Source organism: Hippocampus guttulatus, chromosome 2, assembly GCF_054856545.1.
Source record: "Hippocampus guttulatus isolate MCC_2025c chromosome 2, RoL_Hgut_1.0, whole genome shotgun sequence".
Lineage (NCBI taxonomy): Eukaryota > Metazoa > Chordata > Actinopteri > Syngnathiformes > Syngnathidae > Hippocampus > Hippocampus guttulatus.
In genome coordinates, this window is record NC_141262.1 from 6,050,055 (window position 1) to 6,070,178 (window position 20,124).

The 20,124-nt window shown below is 41.2% G+C and overlaps 1 protein-coding gene across 1 annotated transcript; it reads left to right on the top strand.

Moving 5' to 3' along the window:
- Positions 1–1,143: 1,143 nt before the first annotated feature.
- smyd5 (SMYD family member 5) lies at positions 1,144–15,135 on the top strand. Its single transcript, XM_086133010.1, has 13 exons — positions 1,144–1,266; positions 2,189–2,297; positions 2,370–2,509; positions 3,285–3,406; positions 3,484–3,553; positions 7,009–7,113; positions 7,209–7,271; positions 7,928–7,998; positions 9,238–9,344; positions 9,605–9,661; positions 9,755–9,849; positions 12,679–12,749; positions 14,616–15,135. The coding sequence occupies exons 1-13, from the start codon at positions 1,174–1,176 to the stop codon at positions 14,770–14,772; spliced, it is 1,260 nt and encodes a 419-aa protein (XP_085989136.1). The 5' UTR covers positions 1,144–1,173; the 3' UTR covers positions 14,773–15,135.
- The last annotated feature ends 4,989 nt before the right edge of the window (positions 15,136–20,124 follow it).

Here is a 20,124-nt window from a genome sequence, read left to right on the forward strand (position 1 = left end):
TGTTTTGTATTTGATGCATGCCATGCTTATTTATTTATTTTGAGGTGGTACTTTATGAAAAATGTTTCAGAATCACTGGTCTAGAACTTTATCCATCCATCCATTATTGTTTTCTTGTCTTCTCAATTAAACGTATGACGAAATGACATTTAGTTCATGTCTGACCAGCCAGCTATCAGCTAGCTTGACCTTTAAGTTAATTGACATGCGGTTGTGGATTTTGTAGGTTGTTATTATTATTATTATTCAAAGTAGTAGTAGTAGCCCTGGCTGCAGTGGTATCATAGTATTTGTAACGTGAATTGTTTTCTGTTATGTATTGCCATAGTTAAATTATGTATTCATGATATTAATTGGACAACTATTGTTATAGATATTCTAAATTGTTTTGCACTCACACTCACACCTAGGGACAATTTAGAGTGTTCAATCAGCCAGCCATGCATGTTTTTGGAATGTGGGAGGAGACCGGAGTACTGTGTCCAGAGAAAACCCACGCAAGCCCGGGGAGAACATGCAAACTCCACAGAGGGAGGCCAGAGTCGGGATCAAACCCACGACCTCTGCCCTGTGAGGTCATTCATTCATCCTTTCATCTTCCGCACCGCTTATCCTCACAAGGGTCGCTCGCGGGGGGTGCTTGAGCCTATCCCAGCTGTCTTCGGGTAGTAGGCAGGGGACACCCTGAACTGGTTGCCAGCCAATTGCAGAGCACACAGAAACGAACAACCATTCACACACACACTCACACCTAGGGACAATTTGGAGTGGTCAATCAGGCTGCCACGCATGTTTTTGGAATGTGGGAGGAAACCACGCAAGCACGGGGAGAACATACAAATCGGAGCTGGAATAGATCCGGGTACCTCTGCACTGTGAAGTCGACTCGCTAACCACTCGACTACCGGCCGCCCTAGTATGAAGATTCTTATTTTTATTTATGTTTTATTCTATCAAATTTGAACAATGACTATAACACTTTTGCTATGTTATGAGTCATAATTACTATTCTTTGATTTTGGTAATATTGTAACCATTTGTATTTTCTTGTTGTTGTTGTTATCATGCGCCTATTCAGTGCAGTTCACATGGTGGTCGTTAGAGGACGCGCAGCAAAGTTTCTGTAAGCGCACGTGCACACGAGTATGACGAAGGTTAAAGTTCGTTGCCAACATGGCGGCCCCCGTGGATGATATGTTTTCCTTTTGCGTGGATCCTGACAAAGTTGCAGGCGGGGTGGAAGTGCGATTTATTGACAACGTCAAGGTTTGATTGTTGACTCGGTTAAGTTTGAGCTTTTGTGGTGGAATGTGTCCAAGAAAGTGGGCTTTATTCGCCGCTTTTCGGAAAGTAAAATGTCCATCCATTGCTGCACATGTACAGCATTCTTCCTACTGTAACTATAAGACATCCATTCCGTTTGTCCATACGTGCCTAAAATTGCATATAACATCTATAAGTGCTGTTCACAGTCTTAGGTGTTTTCCCATTTCTGATACAGCATTAACATAAGAAATGTCGATTGACATTTAGCAAGCAAAATTGGTCAACGCATTTATTTGTAATCGGAGATTACAAATATACTTAAACTGAATTTATTATTAGTTTGCTCTGATTGTTCTGATTTTATATTTAGTCATATCCCCCCCCCCCCCGGAAACATGATAGCAATAATTACGGTGCATTGTAAAATCCATATTGCGCAAATTTGTATACTGTAGGTCAAACCAAAAAATGAAAATGTCTCAAAAACTTGAAAAAAAATCAGGATTACCCCCCGATAAAATCTGTATTGTTCAGACCTCACTCATAAAGTAACTCATATGTAATCGGAGCGTTTAATTTGGCATCATATGTGCCTAGTGGTTTGCATGTCTGCTTCAGATTTGTGAGGTTCTCTGGTTGAATCTTGACTCAGGCCCTGTGTGGAATGCATGTTTTCTCAGAACTTGTGTGAGTTTTCCCCCAGGTGCTTCGGCTTCTTTCCACATTCTAAAAACACACATAAAGATCATTAAAGAATCTAATTTGTCCGTTGACATGAATGTGAGAGTGACTAATTATTTGTCTATATGTGCCCTGCGATTGGCTGGTGACCAGTCAAGTACAGGTACTATAGAAAATGGATGAATTTGTTCAATTTTGGCTTCATTGAGTTTAACAGTTGCACTTTAACATGCACTTAAAGGGGAAAGGTCTGTTTGCCAAGAGAAGCATCAAGAAGGGAGAGGTCATTTTCATTGAGCGCCCGCTTGTCTGTGCCCAGTTCCTGTGGAATGCTTTGTATAGATATAAAGGTGAGACTCAATCTGCATGTGTATACATAACTCGATGTCTGATGATTGACATTTGAATTGTGTTGTTAACAGCATGCGATTACTGTTTGCGAGCTCTGGAGACAGCGGAGGAGAATGCTCGGAGACTCACAGGCAATCCAGCACTCAGCCTTCCTTATCCGGAACTCTGTCCAGTTCGACCGCAGCTCCACCAAGTCTGCCCTCACTGTCAGGTCAGTCTGCGCAGGAAGTCATCGTAATGAAATTTCTAATTTCAAGTTTGGAAAAATTGGAATTTGACCAATATTTTCTCGAAACTAATGCACTACATGTTCGGGAAATATTCATGCTTCATTTATTTTCATCCATGATCAAAGGATTAACTCTGTGTTTTGCTGTTGTTTTATTAGTTTTTCACCTCTGCTTTTGTTTCATTGGGCTGAAAACATTCCAAGGTACAGCCCACAGGTTGCAGTATGAACTAGAAATAACTTAAAATACAATTCACAACACAAGTGATTGACGCCCCCTCCGCAAGTATAAATGCCACAAGGTAGCAGCAAAGGACTACAACTGAAGCCTTTTTCACACTACTACGACAAGATGTAGCTTTCATTGATGCAAAAGAGCGCTCTGGCTTTGCTCATTTTCACAAGGAGGAGGAGACGAGCACACGGACTTATTTATGAATGGACCATATGAATAGTATCAAAATGATATTTATTTCGGAATTTTGGTAGCAATTAGCCTTTTAAACTTTGTTGCTATGCGTTGAATGAATCTGTAATGTATATACTGTGTATATATACATATATATATATCTCCTCTTGTTTTGTGTTGAGAGGGAAGACATTTGAAATCTGTGCTGTATGTTTCACATACAGTACATTTGACAATAAAGTTTAATCCAATCCAATCCAATATGTATATGTACTGTATATATATACACACACACACACACACACACACACTAACACCACCCCCCATCTCTCCCACCACCACCTGCAGGTGATGTACTGCAGCGCTGAGTGCCGCCAAGCTGCGGCGGATCAGTACCACCGGGCGCTGTGCCTTGGGCCATCCTATGAAGATCCAGACCACCCCGTCAACAAGCTGAAAGATGCCTGGAGGTGATCGGGGTGATTCCTTTCCTTTTAGTCTCAGGAACTCCTTGTGAATTCTCCGGTAAACGTTCTGTTCGCCACAGGAGCATGCATTACCCTCCAGAGACTTCCAGCATCATGCTTCTGGCCAGAATGGTCGCCGCTGTTAAACAAGTGAGATGATTTTATTTCTGGATTTATTTTTTGGAGGTGTTGTAATGCTGTCTCTGCATGCTTTCACAATGACATTCCAGGCCTCTTTCACATGGAGATCGGGCAACATTAGAGAGGATGTATAAACAATTGAATTGATAAATACAATGTAGAGCAACAGTCTTTGAAGCCTGGTACAATTGATACAGTTGATATAGCCACATTATTAGATAACATATTTTTTCAATAAAATTTACCATAAAGTAGAAAGTGGACTTCTTATTAATGATCTAAGTGACCAATCTGTCTTTGCAGTTTTTATATATATTTTGATTAAAAAACAAAACAAAACAAAACAACCCCCCCCCCCCCCCCCCCCCCCAGAATGCTCCATTGCTGCTTCTAAGTTAGACCTAGAAAATCAAAACTGGTCTGAGGTCTATTCAAACAAAGACCTAAATCAGGGGTCGGCAATTCCAGTGGAGGGCCGCAATCCTGCATGTTTTCCGTCTCTCCATGTTACAACACACCTGATTTAAATGAACAGGTTCAATATCAGGCTTTTGCAAACCTTGCTCATGATTTGATCTAAATCCATTGCTCGAGTTAGTCTTCCAGCTCGGGCCACCTCGCCAGTCAAGACAGCGAAGCTTGTTCTCCTGCTTCCTCCACTTGCTAACCGTGGAGTCGTTTACCTTAAATTATCTCGCAACTATTCGATTGCCATGTTCCTCTGCGTAACGAATCGCTTGAAGTTTGAGGTGTGCCTTACAGAAGCGTGTCTCTCCATTGGTGCCATTTTCGGGCGTCCGAAGTTGTTTTGCCCAATACACAAACCGGCATTATATCCACCTACTGGTGGGTGTGTCTTTAGCATCCAGGATGAAAACCATACTGTATCTCCTGAATCGAAGATTGGACTTCCTGACCGACCCTCTTCTCCAGCACCCCTGAATAGACCTTACTGGGAAGGCTATGGAATTGCCCTGTAGTTGGAACACACACCTTCCGGACCCCCTTCCTAAAAAGGGGGACCAACTCCCCTTGTCTGCTAATCCAGAAGCACTGTTCCCAATGTCCATCCGGTGTTGGAGAGGCATGTCAACCAAGAGGGCTGCACAACATCCAGAGCCTTGAGGAAATCTGAGCGGATTTCCTCCATCCCACAGGGCCTTGCCACCGAGGTGCTTTTTAACCACCTCGGCGACTTCAACCCCAGAGATAGGTTTTCCCAGACTTTGTTTCTTCAAAGAAAGGCGTGTCAATGGAATTGAAGCTGTCTTTGAAGTAATTTCCCCTCAGCTCCCCTTCTGAGATGCGAGAGCAGAATTTCATTGAAGCCACTCGTACGTTGTTTCTTATGGCCTCACCCAAGTCCTCCTATGCCTGAATTTTTGCCTCGGCGACCGCCAAAGATGTGTTTCAGTTTGGCTGTCGATATCCATCAGCTGCTTCAAGTGTCCCGCAGGCCAAAAAGGCCTGACAGGACTCATTCTTCAGCATGACAGCATCTAATACATTGGTGTCCACCAACCGGTTTAGGCACTGATGCCAGGCACCGACCACCTTACAGCCACTGCTCCTGTCGGCCATCTTGAAAATAAAGCCGTGGAACATGGTTCACTTGGACTCAAGCCGGGACTTGAGTGAAGTTGTGCCAGATGCCGGAAGATGCTCACGATACGTTTGGGTCTGCCAGGTCGGACCAGCATCTTCCCCAATCCATCGGAGCCAACACACCACCGGTTGGTGATCAATTGACGGCACCACCTCTCTCTTCACAGGAGTGCCTCAAGCCGCCGCCCAGGTCACATTGCGTCCAATCCCGAAGGCCCCTCTCACAGGTGGTGAGCCCATGAAAAGGGGTGTCTTGTCCAGGGAAATCAAGACACCAAGTATGATGAGATTTATTTGAGAAAAAGCATGGAGAGACACCGTTCACAGAACCGTCAAGGGAGCCTTCTCCTCTCCCCGCGTCTTGCGCTCGCGTTTTATCTTGTTGGGAGGTGGTGACGATCAGCACAATCAGCATTTTGAGCAGCTGCACAGAATGCGCACTAGTGCATGAGCAGGCAACTTTGCTTATCCGCAAAATAACTGGTCAGCATTCAAAGGTACGAACAGTTACTTATCTTTTTTGCCCTTTTAGATGTCAAATTCCCATTACCGGGGGACCCCATGTTGTCCTTTCGGGCTGAGCTTGGCCGGGCCGGGCCCCATGGGTGCAGGCCGGCCACCAGTCGCTTGCCTTCAAACCCCACCTCCCGGGAGCCACTAAAAAAGAAGATAGCCTTCAAAGTTTCAATGTTATCATCATTTTTAAAAAGTGGTATTAAAAAAAAAGTATTGTCAAGTCAAGTCAACAGTATTTATAGAGCACTTTCAAACAGCCATCGCTGCATACAAAGTGCTGTACATGGAGCAATTTAACATGCACAATAAACAGTAAGACAAATCGGTAATAAAGGCGGTAGAAAGCACCAAACAGTAAAACCAAGAACAAATCTAAGTCATGCTGAGTCGAATGCCAAAGAATACAAGTGAGTTTTGAGGAGGGTTTTGAAGATGGGCAGCGAGGAGGCTTGGCGAATGTTCAGTGGGGGAGACCAGCAACAGAAAAGTCTCGATCCCCTCTGAGCCTCAGTTTAGTTCTTGGTACTTCTAATAAGGTCTGGTCCACAGACCTGAGGCGCCGGGCAGGTGTGTAGGGGCGGATGAGCTCAGAGAGGTAAGGTGGCGCGAGATTATTCAGAGATTTGAAAACAAATAAGAGGATCTTGAAAATAACTCTAAAATGAATGGGGAGCCAGTGAAGGGATGCCAGAGTAGGAGTTATGTGCTCCCTCTTACGAGTACCAGTCAGGAGGCGAGCGGCGGCATTCTGGACCAGCTGAAGGCGCTTAATGGAGGACTGGCTGACTCCAAAGTAAAGGGCATTGCAGTAATCGAGCCGGGATGTGACAAAGGCATGAATTACTGTCTCAAAGTGTTCATGTGAGAGGAGAGGTTTTATTTTGGCCAGCTGTCTAAGGTGAAAGAAGCTGGATTTAACAACGGCACCAATTTGCCGATCGAGTTTGAAATCACTGTCCAGTTTAAGGCCCAAGTTTGAGACTGTTGACTTAAGATAAGGAGACAGGGGGCCCAAGTCTACAGGATGGAATGTACAAGGGCCACTGGGACCAAACAATATCACCTCTGTCTTCTTTTCATTGAATCTCAAGAAATTTTGTGCCATCCAGGTTTTGATTTCTTCCAGACAGGATAGGAGTGGCCTTAATGAGAAGGCGTCTTTCTTTGTGTTCCATATTTAATGGTAATTGCCCTGGTTCTAATCATACACTGTAAATTTATTGTCGCTGTTGTTAATTGTGGTCTCATTACTCTTTTAGTTGGCCCACACAGATATTCTCTGCGATGCTTACTTTGTGAATCCCTCCTCTCCGCTCACAAAATGTTTTTAATTTGTGGTCCAGGCCAAAGACAAAGCACACTGGCAGAAGCTCTTCTCGTGCTTCTGCAGTCGCACAGCCAATGAGGAAGACGAGCTGGCCCACAAACTCCTCGGGGAGAAGTTCCGGGTAAATATTCCTCAACTGCCGGAAAAAGGAAAATGTGGAAAATACCTACATCTTGCAACTAAGCAGTAGCTGACCAAAATAATGTTTGTTTTTAGGGTCAGCTGACAGTGCTACAGAGTCTTTTCAAAGAGGCGCTGTATGATGATGAGCTAAGTCGGGTAAACGCAAATATATACACTTGAATCTCATCATAAACATTAAAACGCTACAACAAAAGTTCTGCATATAGTATGAGCAGATTTCTGACCCGTTTTCTAACCTCACGTCACCCCAAAATTAAAAATTTTAAAGAGTCTCCTTTCACTCATTGATCTCTTTATTTGGTATATACGCCTGCACGTTGTAATTCAAAATGCTGCTGAGATCAATTTGGATTTATATTGACTTGAATATTGATTTGCATATCCATTTTCTTTTGTTTTCAATACGGCATTATGTTTTGAAGTTGTCACGGTTTATCGTAATTTTTCCCACATTTCCCCCTTTTCTCATGGAAAACACATTTTGAAACTTCATCAGCATTGTTTGAAGAATTTTTGGGGTTTATTCAAAAAACAAATTACATGTTCAAACTTGCCAGTTCTGTTGACTGGGGAATCCTGTACAATAAAGTGCACCACCACAAACTGCAAGCCATAACAATAATAGATAATAATCGATACAAATAGTATGTTTAACCGAACAGACAGCATGGCATGGTTAGATTATTGCTGCAGCTTTTGCATGAGGTGTGTACGGAATGACATGACCAGTAAATGTTGGATTATTTGTAAAGCTCAATTAATGCATGATTGTAGCATTGTTTGTGTTCCAGTGGTTTGTTCCCGAAGGCTTCCGCTCTCTTTTCGCTCTGGTCGGCACTAATGGACAAGGCATCGGCACAAGGTTGGCTGGTCTTTATTCAACTTCTTATTTCGTATTTCCTTTCAAGGTCAGGTGTGAAGTGAACTTGGCCAACCATCTTTTGAGTAATAGTTAGTGCGAAAACTATTTCAAGCATACTTTTGTTCGTTTTTCAGGTTCATAGTCAGACCCATAGCAACGCACTTAACAATGAAAATGCTTTTGTTCAGCATTCTCCGGCAAGTGATGTCATCTACAGAATGCCAAATCGTCAGTCGGCTATTGTAACGTATTGTTTTTTCCTGTTAACTGCTCTCTGCCATTGTCATCGAGTTATTCGGCGCTGTGTGGCGATGCACTGTTCACATTCTGGCAAACAGTGGTCGAGTGGCCAAAAGAAAAGAACAGACTAAGCTAAAGCCAGGCCAGTGGTTCTTAACCTTGTTGGAGGTACTGAACCCAACCAGTTCAAATGCACATTCATCGAACAGTTCATTAGTGAAAAATAAAAATGTTTTTTTTTACAAATCCAAGACATAAAAGAAAACACATTTATTAAAAACAGGGAAAAAAATTCTAGACCTAAGTATAAGCTTTTTTAATTGTGCACAAAATGAACCGTGCATGACGTACTCACGACAGTCACACGTTGACTACTGAGTGAACTAAATTTCCCGCAGCACTGATTGGACGAGCAATGTCATGTGATCATCTGCAGCCAGTGATTGGCATGTTGAGTTGAGTTGTGTCTTAACCACCAGGGCAGAGGCTCCGTCGAACCCCTCAGACCCTTTCACACGAACCCCTGGGGTTCGATCGAACCCAGGTTAAGAACCACTGAGCTAGGCTAACAACCACAGTTTATATAGCTTACCGTTCTTCCAATCCCGATGGGTCTCGTCTCCACTCCATGTCCGACCGTTCAGGCACAACATTTTCCCCATCCTGAGCACCTGGCTCATACGTGTATGGTCCAACATACATCTTGCCAACAACTTGCTCGTCCTCCAACTCTTTGAACACGTGGATCCCCTTAGATAAGTTTGAAACGTCGCTTTGCAAATCGATTGCTTCACTTCGGTAAAACGATTACCCGGTACTTGGTCAAATTTGCGAAATATATATATATATATATATATATATTCACGCTTTGTTGAATTACTTTACTTGGGACATAAACATACTTCATTTGGGATCTAAAATGACTTCACAATTGACCTTTAAAGAGCATCCCTCACCTTGGTCCTTGATACGACACGTTTATGCTTTCTGTTCCGTCAGCTCTCTGAGTCAGTGGGTTCACGCCTGTGATGCAGTTGAGCTTCCTGCCCAGCAGAGAGCGCAGTTGGACTCCTTTATCGATCAGTTGTACAAAGACATTGAGAGAGGTGACACTTTCAGCCTTTTGGCTGGATTTAATTGCATGATCCAGTGAACACAGTTCTTATGTTTTATGCTGAAAATGGGATATGAGTCATGCAAGTGTAAGTGCAGCGTCAAAGCACAGGTCTGAGATACCTCATCAAGACAAGCCTTGAGGTCATCAGAATACACGATTCCTTAAGTGTGCACAACCCCCCTCCCCACCCCCATTAGTCAGTGTGGACACAAAGATTGATGATACTTGTTTCTCTTGCTTACACTTTAGAAACAGGAGACTTTCTAAACAGTGAAGGCTCAGGACTCTTTCTAGTCCAAAGCTCATGTAAGTTACCATGACTTTTATGTTTCTCAATGCAAGCACAAAAGCAAAAGTCATTTTATTGCTTGTTGTTGTTGGGTTTTTTTTTCTCTTAAGGCAATCACAGCTGCGTGCCCAATGCCGAGGCTTCCTTCCCTGACAACAACTCCCTGCTTCACCTCAGTGCCCTCTGCGACATCGATCCAGGCCAGGTCAGCAGATGCCTGGGCCGGGGGTTAAGGCTTAGGGTTCATGCATGCAATGCTAGAAGGCAGGCACTTATCATGCGCTTTGCCAAGCTATTTAGCAAAGTCTCCTCACCTCATGGCTTGCAATTTATTTTGTCTTTGAATCTTTTTAGGAAATGCTGTTTTGCAATGTTTCATATTAGCTTCCTGAGAATAATATATAATATACAGTATATACTGTATATATTAGAGCTGTCAAATGATTAAAATATTTAATCTCATTCAAAACTTAACTGTCATAATTAACTCAAATTAACTGAAAATTAATTGTGATTACTCACACATATTTTATCATTTCTGAATTTCCTTGTATATTGTCCTATTTTTCCCATTTCCATTTTAATGCTCTGATCAACATGGAATCATTAATCAGTTTTCTATGTGTAAAATGCAAATATTTACTGAAATAACAATTTCGATTTTCAATTTTACATGAACATTTTTCACTTGGAGCAGTTATTCACACATAATCTCTCACACAATATTACTGTCCATCAACAACAGTGAAAAAAATATTTTGTCACACAACAGCTGCTTTAATAGCTCTTTTTATGGAATCAAAACAGAGCAACATAACATTATAAAGTGCACATCTAAGGTAAACTATTACTCAGCCTATAGTGGATTTAAGCCATGGTTGCATACTTCGTTTTTCTCAAGTTTGCTTTGAACACAGCAGTCAGGCTATGTTGATTCATCATTTCGGATGACTACACTTGGTTCGATGACAACACTGGAGACGTTTTATTTTCGCTAAGTCGCTACCACTGCACCGCTGAACTTCACCGTCACTGTCAGACGAACACAGAGAAGCTCCACCCGCTCTATTTATATGGACACGGAACACTGTAATCTTAGACACAAAATAATCCCAAACAAGTAACAATCGCATCAGTGGCATGCATCGTATACCTGTATGATACAGGTAACTTTGGTCTTGTCAGTGGAGCAATCTGGCAACTTTTTAAAAGTAAACTTTCCATTCATAAACTCTTTAAGTATCCGTTTTCGGTGTCTCGCGCCCATGTCTGCTGGCAAAACAGACATGGGCGTGGACTTCTGCAGCGCGCTTGTTGTTTTGTTTCTGGTGTATTTATAGAGCAACGTAACATCCGCTTGTGACGTGTGCCGCGTTAATCTCGCGAGAAAAAATGTAATCCCTAAAAATTTATTTAAATTAATGGCAATAAAAATGCGCTCAACTGACAGCTCTAATATATATGTATAATTTTCTTCATAATTTGACTTACAAATGTTTAATTTTTCATTTGTATTACTCATTACTTTGAATTGACATTTTATTCTTCTTTCGTCTTATTACTTCATTCATTTTTCTTTTCCTGGAAATATGCTATTTTCATCTCGAACATTTTATAGATAGTATTAATCCTTTTTTTTTTCTTTTCGTAAAACAAATAAATAAATAAGCTGCTTTGTCATAACCGCTTTCTTCTTGAAACCTTGGTGGAGTGTGCTAGGGTTTTCTTTACCATTCTGTCAATAATATATTTCTTTCTTTGTTTTTTTAAATATGCTTTTTTTTGTCATAATATGACAACCTTTTACCAAAAAAACCCCATTAGTTATAATTTTCCATTTTTCATTTCCACTTTCTCCTAATATGACATAATTTTTTTCTAAACCAAAAAGAAACTGAAATAAAAACAACTTTTATTCATATGATGTTTTATTATAATTTAACTTTATTCTTGGAAAAAATACAATTACTGTAGTTAAAATATTGTCCTGTTTCATCCAAATAATTTTTTTGATTTAAACAGAATTTTTTTTTTTAACATTTACCCCCCAAAATTGACTAAGTCATCACATTTGGACTCTTTAGGGGTGTTCACATGGCACACATTTGCTCCGGCGCTACACCGATGTATTTTGTTGTGATATATTTTACACCGGATCGTACTAGCACCGGCGCAGCGTCGGTGCAGCTCCACTTGCGTTCACACGGCAGTTTCTGCAGCGGAGCAAAACGACAGAAAACAAATGAGCTGTCGTGTTGGTTCTTTTTAAAACGTACACACAACTCAAGCGACTACTGTACAGGCACGTCTTTCTCCTTCTCGGTCTCCGTGCCTTCTGCTCGAGAGTGACCGCCCCCGAAAATGTAAATCAAAACAGAAAAATCAAGAGAGGAAATCACAAAATAAATTATATGGGGGGTGGGGGGTTGTGAACACACAACAAAGGAACAAACTACACCAACAACTCCGAGACAGTCCAGTCTCCTACAAAAGGAAAGATGACGTTTTGGGGTTCACACACTAGTTGGGTTCACACATGCAAATTTACATCGGTGCTGCTTCGCAAACGAGCATTTGCTCCGGAGCAAATTTTTAAACCACTTCCCTGAGGTGGATCAAATTTGCTCCGGTGTAAGCTGTTTTCCGGGGCTATGCTGGAGCTAATTTGCACGTGTGAACGCTCTACTGGGGCAGCCCTGGCGTAGCACTGGAGCAAATCTTGCCGTGTGAACACCCCTTTTTACGAGTAAAAATCCACCGACGTGTTCCGAAATGATTTTGTTGTTCAAAAAAAAAAGAAAAAAAATTTTTTTTCCAAATAATTTAGTTTGTTTTCGGAACACCTAGCTCTAAAACGTTTGTTCTTTAATTGTGCAATTTAATTAATTGCTGAATTGATAAATTTTTTCTTCTTTTTTCCCAAGATGGCATGTTGCACATGAAGGTTTCGAATGTACTGACAATAATTTAGCTACATTTGAGAATTGCTGCCGTGGAATGATTATTCTGCTATTATGTTTGGGGTCATTTCCAGGAGATCTGCATCAGTTACTTGGACTGCTGTCAACGGGGCAGAAGCCGCCATAGCAGGCACAAAACTCTGAGGTGGGCGGCTGCGAATCTCTCCTTTCTGCTCATCTTGAATCTCTTGAACGCGCCAATAAGCCACATGGATCGATGAGAAACCTGACAGCCAAAAATGGGCTGTTTCGTGGCAAACGTATCGAGGGTTCAGTGGTCGCACTGAGCTGAGCTTTTAGTTTATTGAACAGTGCGGTGGCACTTCTTCCGTCTTTGAATTGCATTTTTAACATGCTTGGTTGCAACTTTTGAAGAGCGTGCGCTTTTTCATTTGGCTTGTTTTTAACTTTGATTCAGTGCTTATTCTCTCCATTCACAAGGTAGTGGTATAAAGTGCATCCAAAAAATATTCACAATATTTCACTTACTCCGCATTTTATGATCCAGTCTGTCCTCAGAATTCGGCACACAACAGTCGAGGTGAAAAACGTTTTTGTTTATTTAAAAAAAAAAAGTGGAATTGATAAAACCCTTATCTGGTTGGATAGGCAGCATCAATGCACAACCAGTTTCAGACCTCTCCCGACATTTTTAGTTGTTGAAATTTGTTCCCTCTCAACCAGACAACAAGAGGAGCCGCTGCAGGTGCCCGCGCCGCCATCAAAAGACCAGTTAACATAAAATGACAAAATAATACAACACTACACATACAGTGCTGTGAAATAGGATTTGCCCCCTTTCTGATTTCTGTGTTCGTTGCATATTTATCACACACAATGGTTTCAGTTCATCAAACCAATGTTAATATCACACAGAGACTACCCAAGGAGATAAAAAATGCGGTTTCTAAATGATGATTTAATGTATCAACAGAGAAAAAAATTGAAACCTATCTGGCTCTATGTGAAAAGGTAATTTCCCCCCGTTGAATCACAAAGTAACTGTGACTAATGACAGTCTGGGGAATGCTCAGTTCAGTTTCACACACACACACGCAACACCCTCACACCACATTTGTTGAATCAAGAAAAAGTTATTGAAATCTATCTCCACCAACTCGCTTTCCTTAGAGGAAGAGTTTGAGGACTCTGAGGTGGGCTCTCCTACCTCTGAAGTTGAAGTCAGCGAGGTGGTTAAAAAAGCTCCTCAGTGGCAAAGTCCCAGTGGTGGATGAGATCCGCCCGGGGTTCCTCAAGGCTCTGGATGTTATGGGGCTATCCTGGTTGACACACCTCTGCAACATCGCATGAACATCGGGGACAGTGCCTCTGGATTTTCTTTTTAAGAAGGGGGAGAGCGTCGTGGGGGGGGTGGGGGTCAGATGACAGAGGGATCACACTCCTCAGCCTCTCTGGTGAGGTCTATTCAGGGGTGCTGGAGAGGAGGGTCCGTCGGGAAGTCAAATCTCAGTTTCAGGAGGAGAAGTGTGGCTTTCGTCCCGGCTGTGGAACAGTGGACCATCTCTATATCCTTGGCAGGGTCCTCCAGGGTGCATGGCAGTTCGCCCAACCAGACTACATGTGCTATGTGGACTTGGAGAAGGCCTTCGACCGTGTCCCTCGGGGAGGTCTGGGATTTGTCGTTTGTGTATCATCCGTGATTCACATCACGCCATTGGAAAAGATACTGAAGCGTGTTGGCGAAATAGAGAAGTAGCATGCTTTGTGGGAGTCACAATCATCATGTTTGACTCTTGATTGTGTCGTTTTGTACAGACACGGTTTAATAGGGGTGGTGTTTCTTGTCATGTACAGTTAGGTTATTGCTGCTTTTGGTGGGGATGAATCTGGCATCCTGAGTTGTAATGTTAGTGTAATGACGCTGGTCTCATAAGGATCTCAGAGTCACACGTGCGTTTGTGTCGAATTTCAATAAGCTGTCGTTGAGAAGAGTAAGCATGTACCGTATAATGATTGAATGCCTGGCTAACGTGCGGTGTTTTGCCTTCAGGGAGAACTACATGTTTGTCTGCTCGTGTGCCAAGTGTGTCTCCCAGACGGACGAGCCGGACGTGACGTCGGAGGAGGAAGAGGACGATGAAGAAGAAGCAGAGGCCGAAGGTGCAACGGAGGGCGACGAGATGGAAGACGAGATGACGGACGTGTGATTTATTTTAAAAAAAAAAAACCGTGAAAGACCACATTGTCGTCAGCCTTTTGACATGCAACCTCATCCATCACACGAGGCGCACAACAATAAACACAACTCTTCACAGTTGCCCTGACTAAACCCTCCACCGTTTTTGTCCCCTTTATAACACATTGTAGCTGACTAACAAAATGGAGACTCAATGTGGCTGAACAGTGCTGCGGTTCTTTGCTTGGTGCAAGAATCGACTCCTTACTTTGAGCATTTTGATGTCAAATTATCAGTATGTGTATTTGCTGTATGTCATACTGATGCTACAAAGGAGCATGGGGGCCACAAAAAAAATAGTCTGGCAATAAATTTGTAAGTACTGATGAAAGAATGTTTCTGAGTTTCTTCTCTAGAGTTTGCACAAAGTGTGCAGAAGCTTGCAGGAATACATTTATGGTGTTTGAAGAAAAGAAACCTAATGCTTCAAGAACTTTTTCAGAAAAATATCCCGTGTTCATTAATTTTTTTCCCTCTTCATTCATTCTCCGCCAGCCATTTTCAGACCCTTCTTGACATGCCTGGGATTACATGCCTGCATTTTAACCCTGGAGAACCCAAGAACCCTTTTCTTCTTTGGAAAATGATGAATTATACATTAAATGACTGCTACAGGTTCACTGGACACCAAAATATGTTTTTCTCATAAATTTAATGCTTTAATCCTAATTTAGGATTAGGGCCAAATTTGACCCTTTTGAGATTTAAGGGTATCATTTGAGTAGCAGAATTTATAGGGGCCAAATTTGACCCAGTGGGTTCTCCAGGGTTTTTAAAATAAACAACATAGAAAAAGTCCTTGGCAATGAATGATTTAGGAAAAATTGTGACATGAAATAAAAATAATTTCTAAAATTGCAATTCATTAACATCTCTCCCTCAAAATATTATTACTTTAAAATGAAATTTGTTTTAATCCAAAATTTTCATTTTAAAAAGAGAAATGACACTTTTTCTCATACTATTACTGCTTTTTTTATTGAAAGGCAATGGACTTAACGTTATGATCTTTTCACAAAAAAAAAAAAAACAACCCCCACCCCCTTTACTTTCCCCTCCAAAATCGAAACGCGTATCATTATGGCTTTCTGGAATTTTTTTTTAACTTTTTCAAAATCCGTTGATAAAAATGAACGCGACTTCAAAACAAAACCTTTTTTTTAAAAAATGTAATATTCCAACTTTTTTTCCCTCATTACTCTTAAAATTGTACTTTGTTCTTGTTCATGGATTTTCTCCCGCATAATATAACTTTGTTGAATTTATCATTTGTATTGCTCCAACCTCGCCGCAAAATAAACACATTCTAACAACCATAACAAAACGCAATTGTCAATATAACATAGCGATCTTTTTTTCTGTACGAATTTGTGTTGTTTTTTTTTGCTTTTCGATGTCACCCTAATACTCGAGGGTCCCTTTTAGATGTGCAGCCATGGAAACTGCTGATGACAGTATGAGTCATTGCCATCACCTTTTGTGTACTTCAAGTGTACACTTGATCTGGAGTGGCATCTAGCTGATCTGCGGCTGTCACTGTGGTGCTCGCATTCAATTTTACTAAGTGGTGAAGTATTACAAATCTGATGTCGTCAAAACTAAACTTTTTGGTCCTTCCTTGCATAGACATTCGGGCTTGTATTTTTCCACCTTTCAAACATTTCCAGATTCCCCACATTTTCCACCAGCAAAAAAGAACAATTAAAGTGAAGGAGACATCCAACAAAAAAAGATCGGTCATGCTTCCACATGCAGTGCATCCGGAAAGTATTCACAGCGCTTCACTTTTTCGACATTTTGTTCCGTTACACCCTCATTGCAAAATACAATGAGTTCATTTTTTTCCCTGTCAAAATACTACACACAACATCCCATAATGACAGATGTGATTTTCTTTTTTTGTTATCATTGTTGCAACTCTATTACCCCCCCTGAGAAATGTCTTTTCCATGAAGTACAAAATTGAGCTCAGATCCATCGTGTTTCCACATCCATGGTGGGTCCAACTGAATTGCAGTCCACAGGCTGTGAAGAGTGACGTACATGCGAGATCTTTTTATTCTTAATAAACTGGCAGAAATTGTCCTTGTGTGGTGTTTTGTGACGAATTTTGAGGGGAAAAAAATAACCTATTCCAATTTGAGGAAAGAAGCTGTCATATAAAACGATAAAAAGTGCAATGCTGTGAACATTTAGCGAATGCACCGTATTCCCATGCACTGATCAAACTTGCAAGTCGTCACAAATCTCAGGGCAAGAAAACTCCCAAATTAAGAGGCCTTCCCCCTCCACATTTCTCAACTGATTCAAACCATTCAGGCTTGAAACTATTCATCTTATTCCGGACCTGAAGGGAGCTATTTCGCATTGTCCAAATGCCCACATTTTCACAATAAAGTTCCCAAGTCCAGATTTCCACATTTCTCGACCAATTGAAATCATTTCAACTTCAAAACTCACATTTCGACAATTCAAGCATGTAACTTTTCGGCTTTTCGGCATTCGCATGCTGTTTTCCGCGAAAAAAGGACATTTGTTTCGTTCGCAAGTTTCAACTCTGAGTCGGTGCGCTTACTCACAAACAAGCTGGCTTGCAAAACAAGAGATGACAGTGGTGCGTCTGTGTGAAACAAGGTCATTATTAAACGCACTATCATTATCATTAGCTGTAACCGAAGTCTTGTCATCTGGATGCTTTGGCTGGGGTGTCTGGGCGGTTTATTGTTTGGAGGCATGTATCAAGTGCTACCACTGAGCCTAGCATGTCATTTCATCAATTATTGTAATTGTATGTCAGCACCGCTGACATACCATTTGGAATCACCTAGACACATGCGCTCTCACACGCACACACACACACACACACACACACACACACACACACAGGCCACTTGTCGTTTATACTTGTGTGGTATAAAGCAGTGACATGAGATGTCCATTCAGTCAGTCTGCAAAACACACACCTCCACTGCACAATTTGTTCAGTTGCTGCTTGATCAAATGTTTGCCGTGCCGCTCTCGCTAGTGACTGTTTTTTTGGAACTGTACACTCATTGTGACAAAATGGACGAGAAAGTCTTTCAGAATACAGACAGATGATTTTTTTCCCCCCCAGGACGATGCGAGTGAATATCGTAGCAATCCTCAGATAAAACGCAATGCAGATGCCGGTAACAGGCCAGTCACGAAGAGCATCGCAAATTGATCGATGCCATTATGTGTGTGTGTGTGTGTGTGTGTTGAAAAATGTGTTTCCCCCTTCTAGGTGTGAGTGTGAGCGCAGATGGTTGTTCGTCTCTGCGTGCCCTGCGATTGGCTGACAACCGGTTCAGGGTGTAGCCCGCCGACCGCTCAAAGACATCTCGCATGCCCACGACCCTCATGAGGATAAACGGATTAGAAATTGGATGGGTGGGTGTTTGGCCCGAACTTGCACTTTTATCTCCAACACTTTGGTGTTGTCATGTGTAATTTTCCAAGGCTGGATCCCGGACAGTCTCGTTATCACATTGTCAGTTTCTAAGGATTGGAATAATTATTTTGGCCAATTTTTACAGAAAGATATTTCTGCAAGACATTTTAATGACTGCCAATTCATGTTGATACATGACTAACTGTAGATTTTTTTTCCACTGTTTTTAAAATAAATTATAAATAAAAATATAAATCATCTTCCCTTAACATCACAATTTTTTGTTAACATTCTGGGGAAAAAAAAGACATATTAATCATTACTATGCGCCGATTGATGATAACATGTTTTCTGTTCATTTTTAAATATGTCCCTACAGTTGACTTTTGTTTCCATGAAGCGTCAAGTCCATTTCAGCAAGACGATCGCTCCAAAAAATTGTGGGAATGTCATCGAGTGACGTAACGTTGCTACAAATGAGACCTCGCAGCTATTTGGGCAAAAAGTCAACGGCGGTTGACTTTTCCAGAAGGTCACGTTGCAAACGCCGTCTGACTCATGTGGACCAAATGAGGCGTTGGAAGGAAACACTTTGGCTATTCATCTTTAATCTCCCGCCTCATCTCTCCAAGGACGTTCTCCACATCCTTGTCGCACGAGACAAAGAGACAAAGCTTTCCAAGACTGGGACCAATCATGTGAAGCGTTTTTGTCCACTCTGAGCGGCCACACGGTCACGCTCATGCCTGCTAGCTAGTTGGCTTGGCTTGATTAGAATCTTGGCCGGCATTGAACAATTCAATTCATTAAAAGCATTCTAAAAAGGACGTTGTCTATGTTGAGGAATGTGAGTAAATCATTGAAATGTTGAATCTATGTCAAGAAATAATGTGCATTACTATTTGAAAAGTCATCCATAACGATGAGAATTGGATTTCACCATTAAGTGGATCATTTCTAATGACGAACTAACAATTTCCGGAACATTCAACAAAGGCTTACCGATGTAGCACTTGGGTTAAATGCAGCATTTATTTCAGGTCTTTAGTGGAAAAAAACATGTTTGACCAAATTCCTTTTAACCTTAACTTTTGTACTTTTATTTTATTTTTGTTGATGTTTTTTTTTCTGAAATTACACTAAGTAGACTTTTTTTTAATGGCATTTTGCTTTATGGGGCTTGTTATATTGTTTTTGTAATCATTGTTGCAAAAGGTTCATCTATTGAATGCTTTTATTCATTTAAAATATTTTTGAGATTATTTCATTATAAAACAAATAGATGCTACACTAAGATGATTTCTATAATCATTTTTATCTCATGTTTTGCGTTTCTTTAAGTAAATGTTAAAGTTGATTTTAAACTATTGTGACATTTTGATTTGGGTCAAGTATGACTTCAAGTAAAATGCATTATTTAAAACATATACGCTCACCCCAAATATATCTTTTCTTTTAATAAAAGAATGGCATTATCACATTTTAAAAAAATCTACGAAGACATACAGCATGTTCCATTATAGCATAATCGAGTATTTTTGCTGGTGACTTTCTTTCCGTGCTGAATCTAGACTGAAGAAGACTTCTCAACCATCCATTGTGTTTCCAGTATATATAAAGTCTGCATTTAATCCTGCTGGCTTTCAGCACATACAGTCAATCCCAATCCCGTGATCAATTTTAATTTAAATCAAGTCCATGAAAAACTCTTTTATGAAGAATGAAGAATATGATCCTTTTGCTTCCTGTAATGAAAAGGGGTCTGTTGCCCCCCCACCCCTTTGCCTCATCATCCTTTCCCCCTCAGGACACTTTTGGACCATCTTGGGAGGCCCCGATGCACCATGTTGCGCCATCATTCAACGTCCTCCACCATTTCCACTGATTAGGCAAAAAGAAAAACCTCTGCTG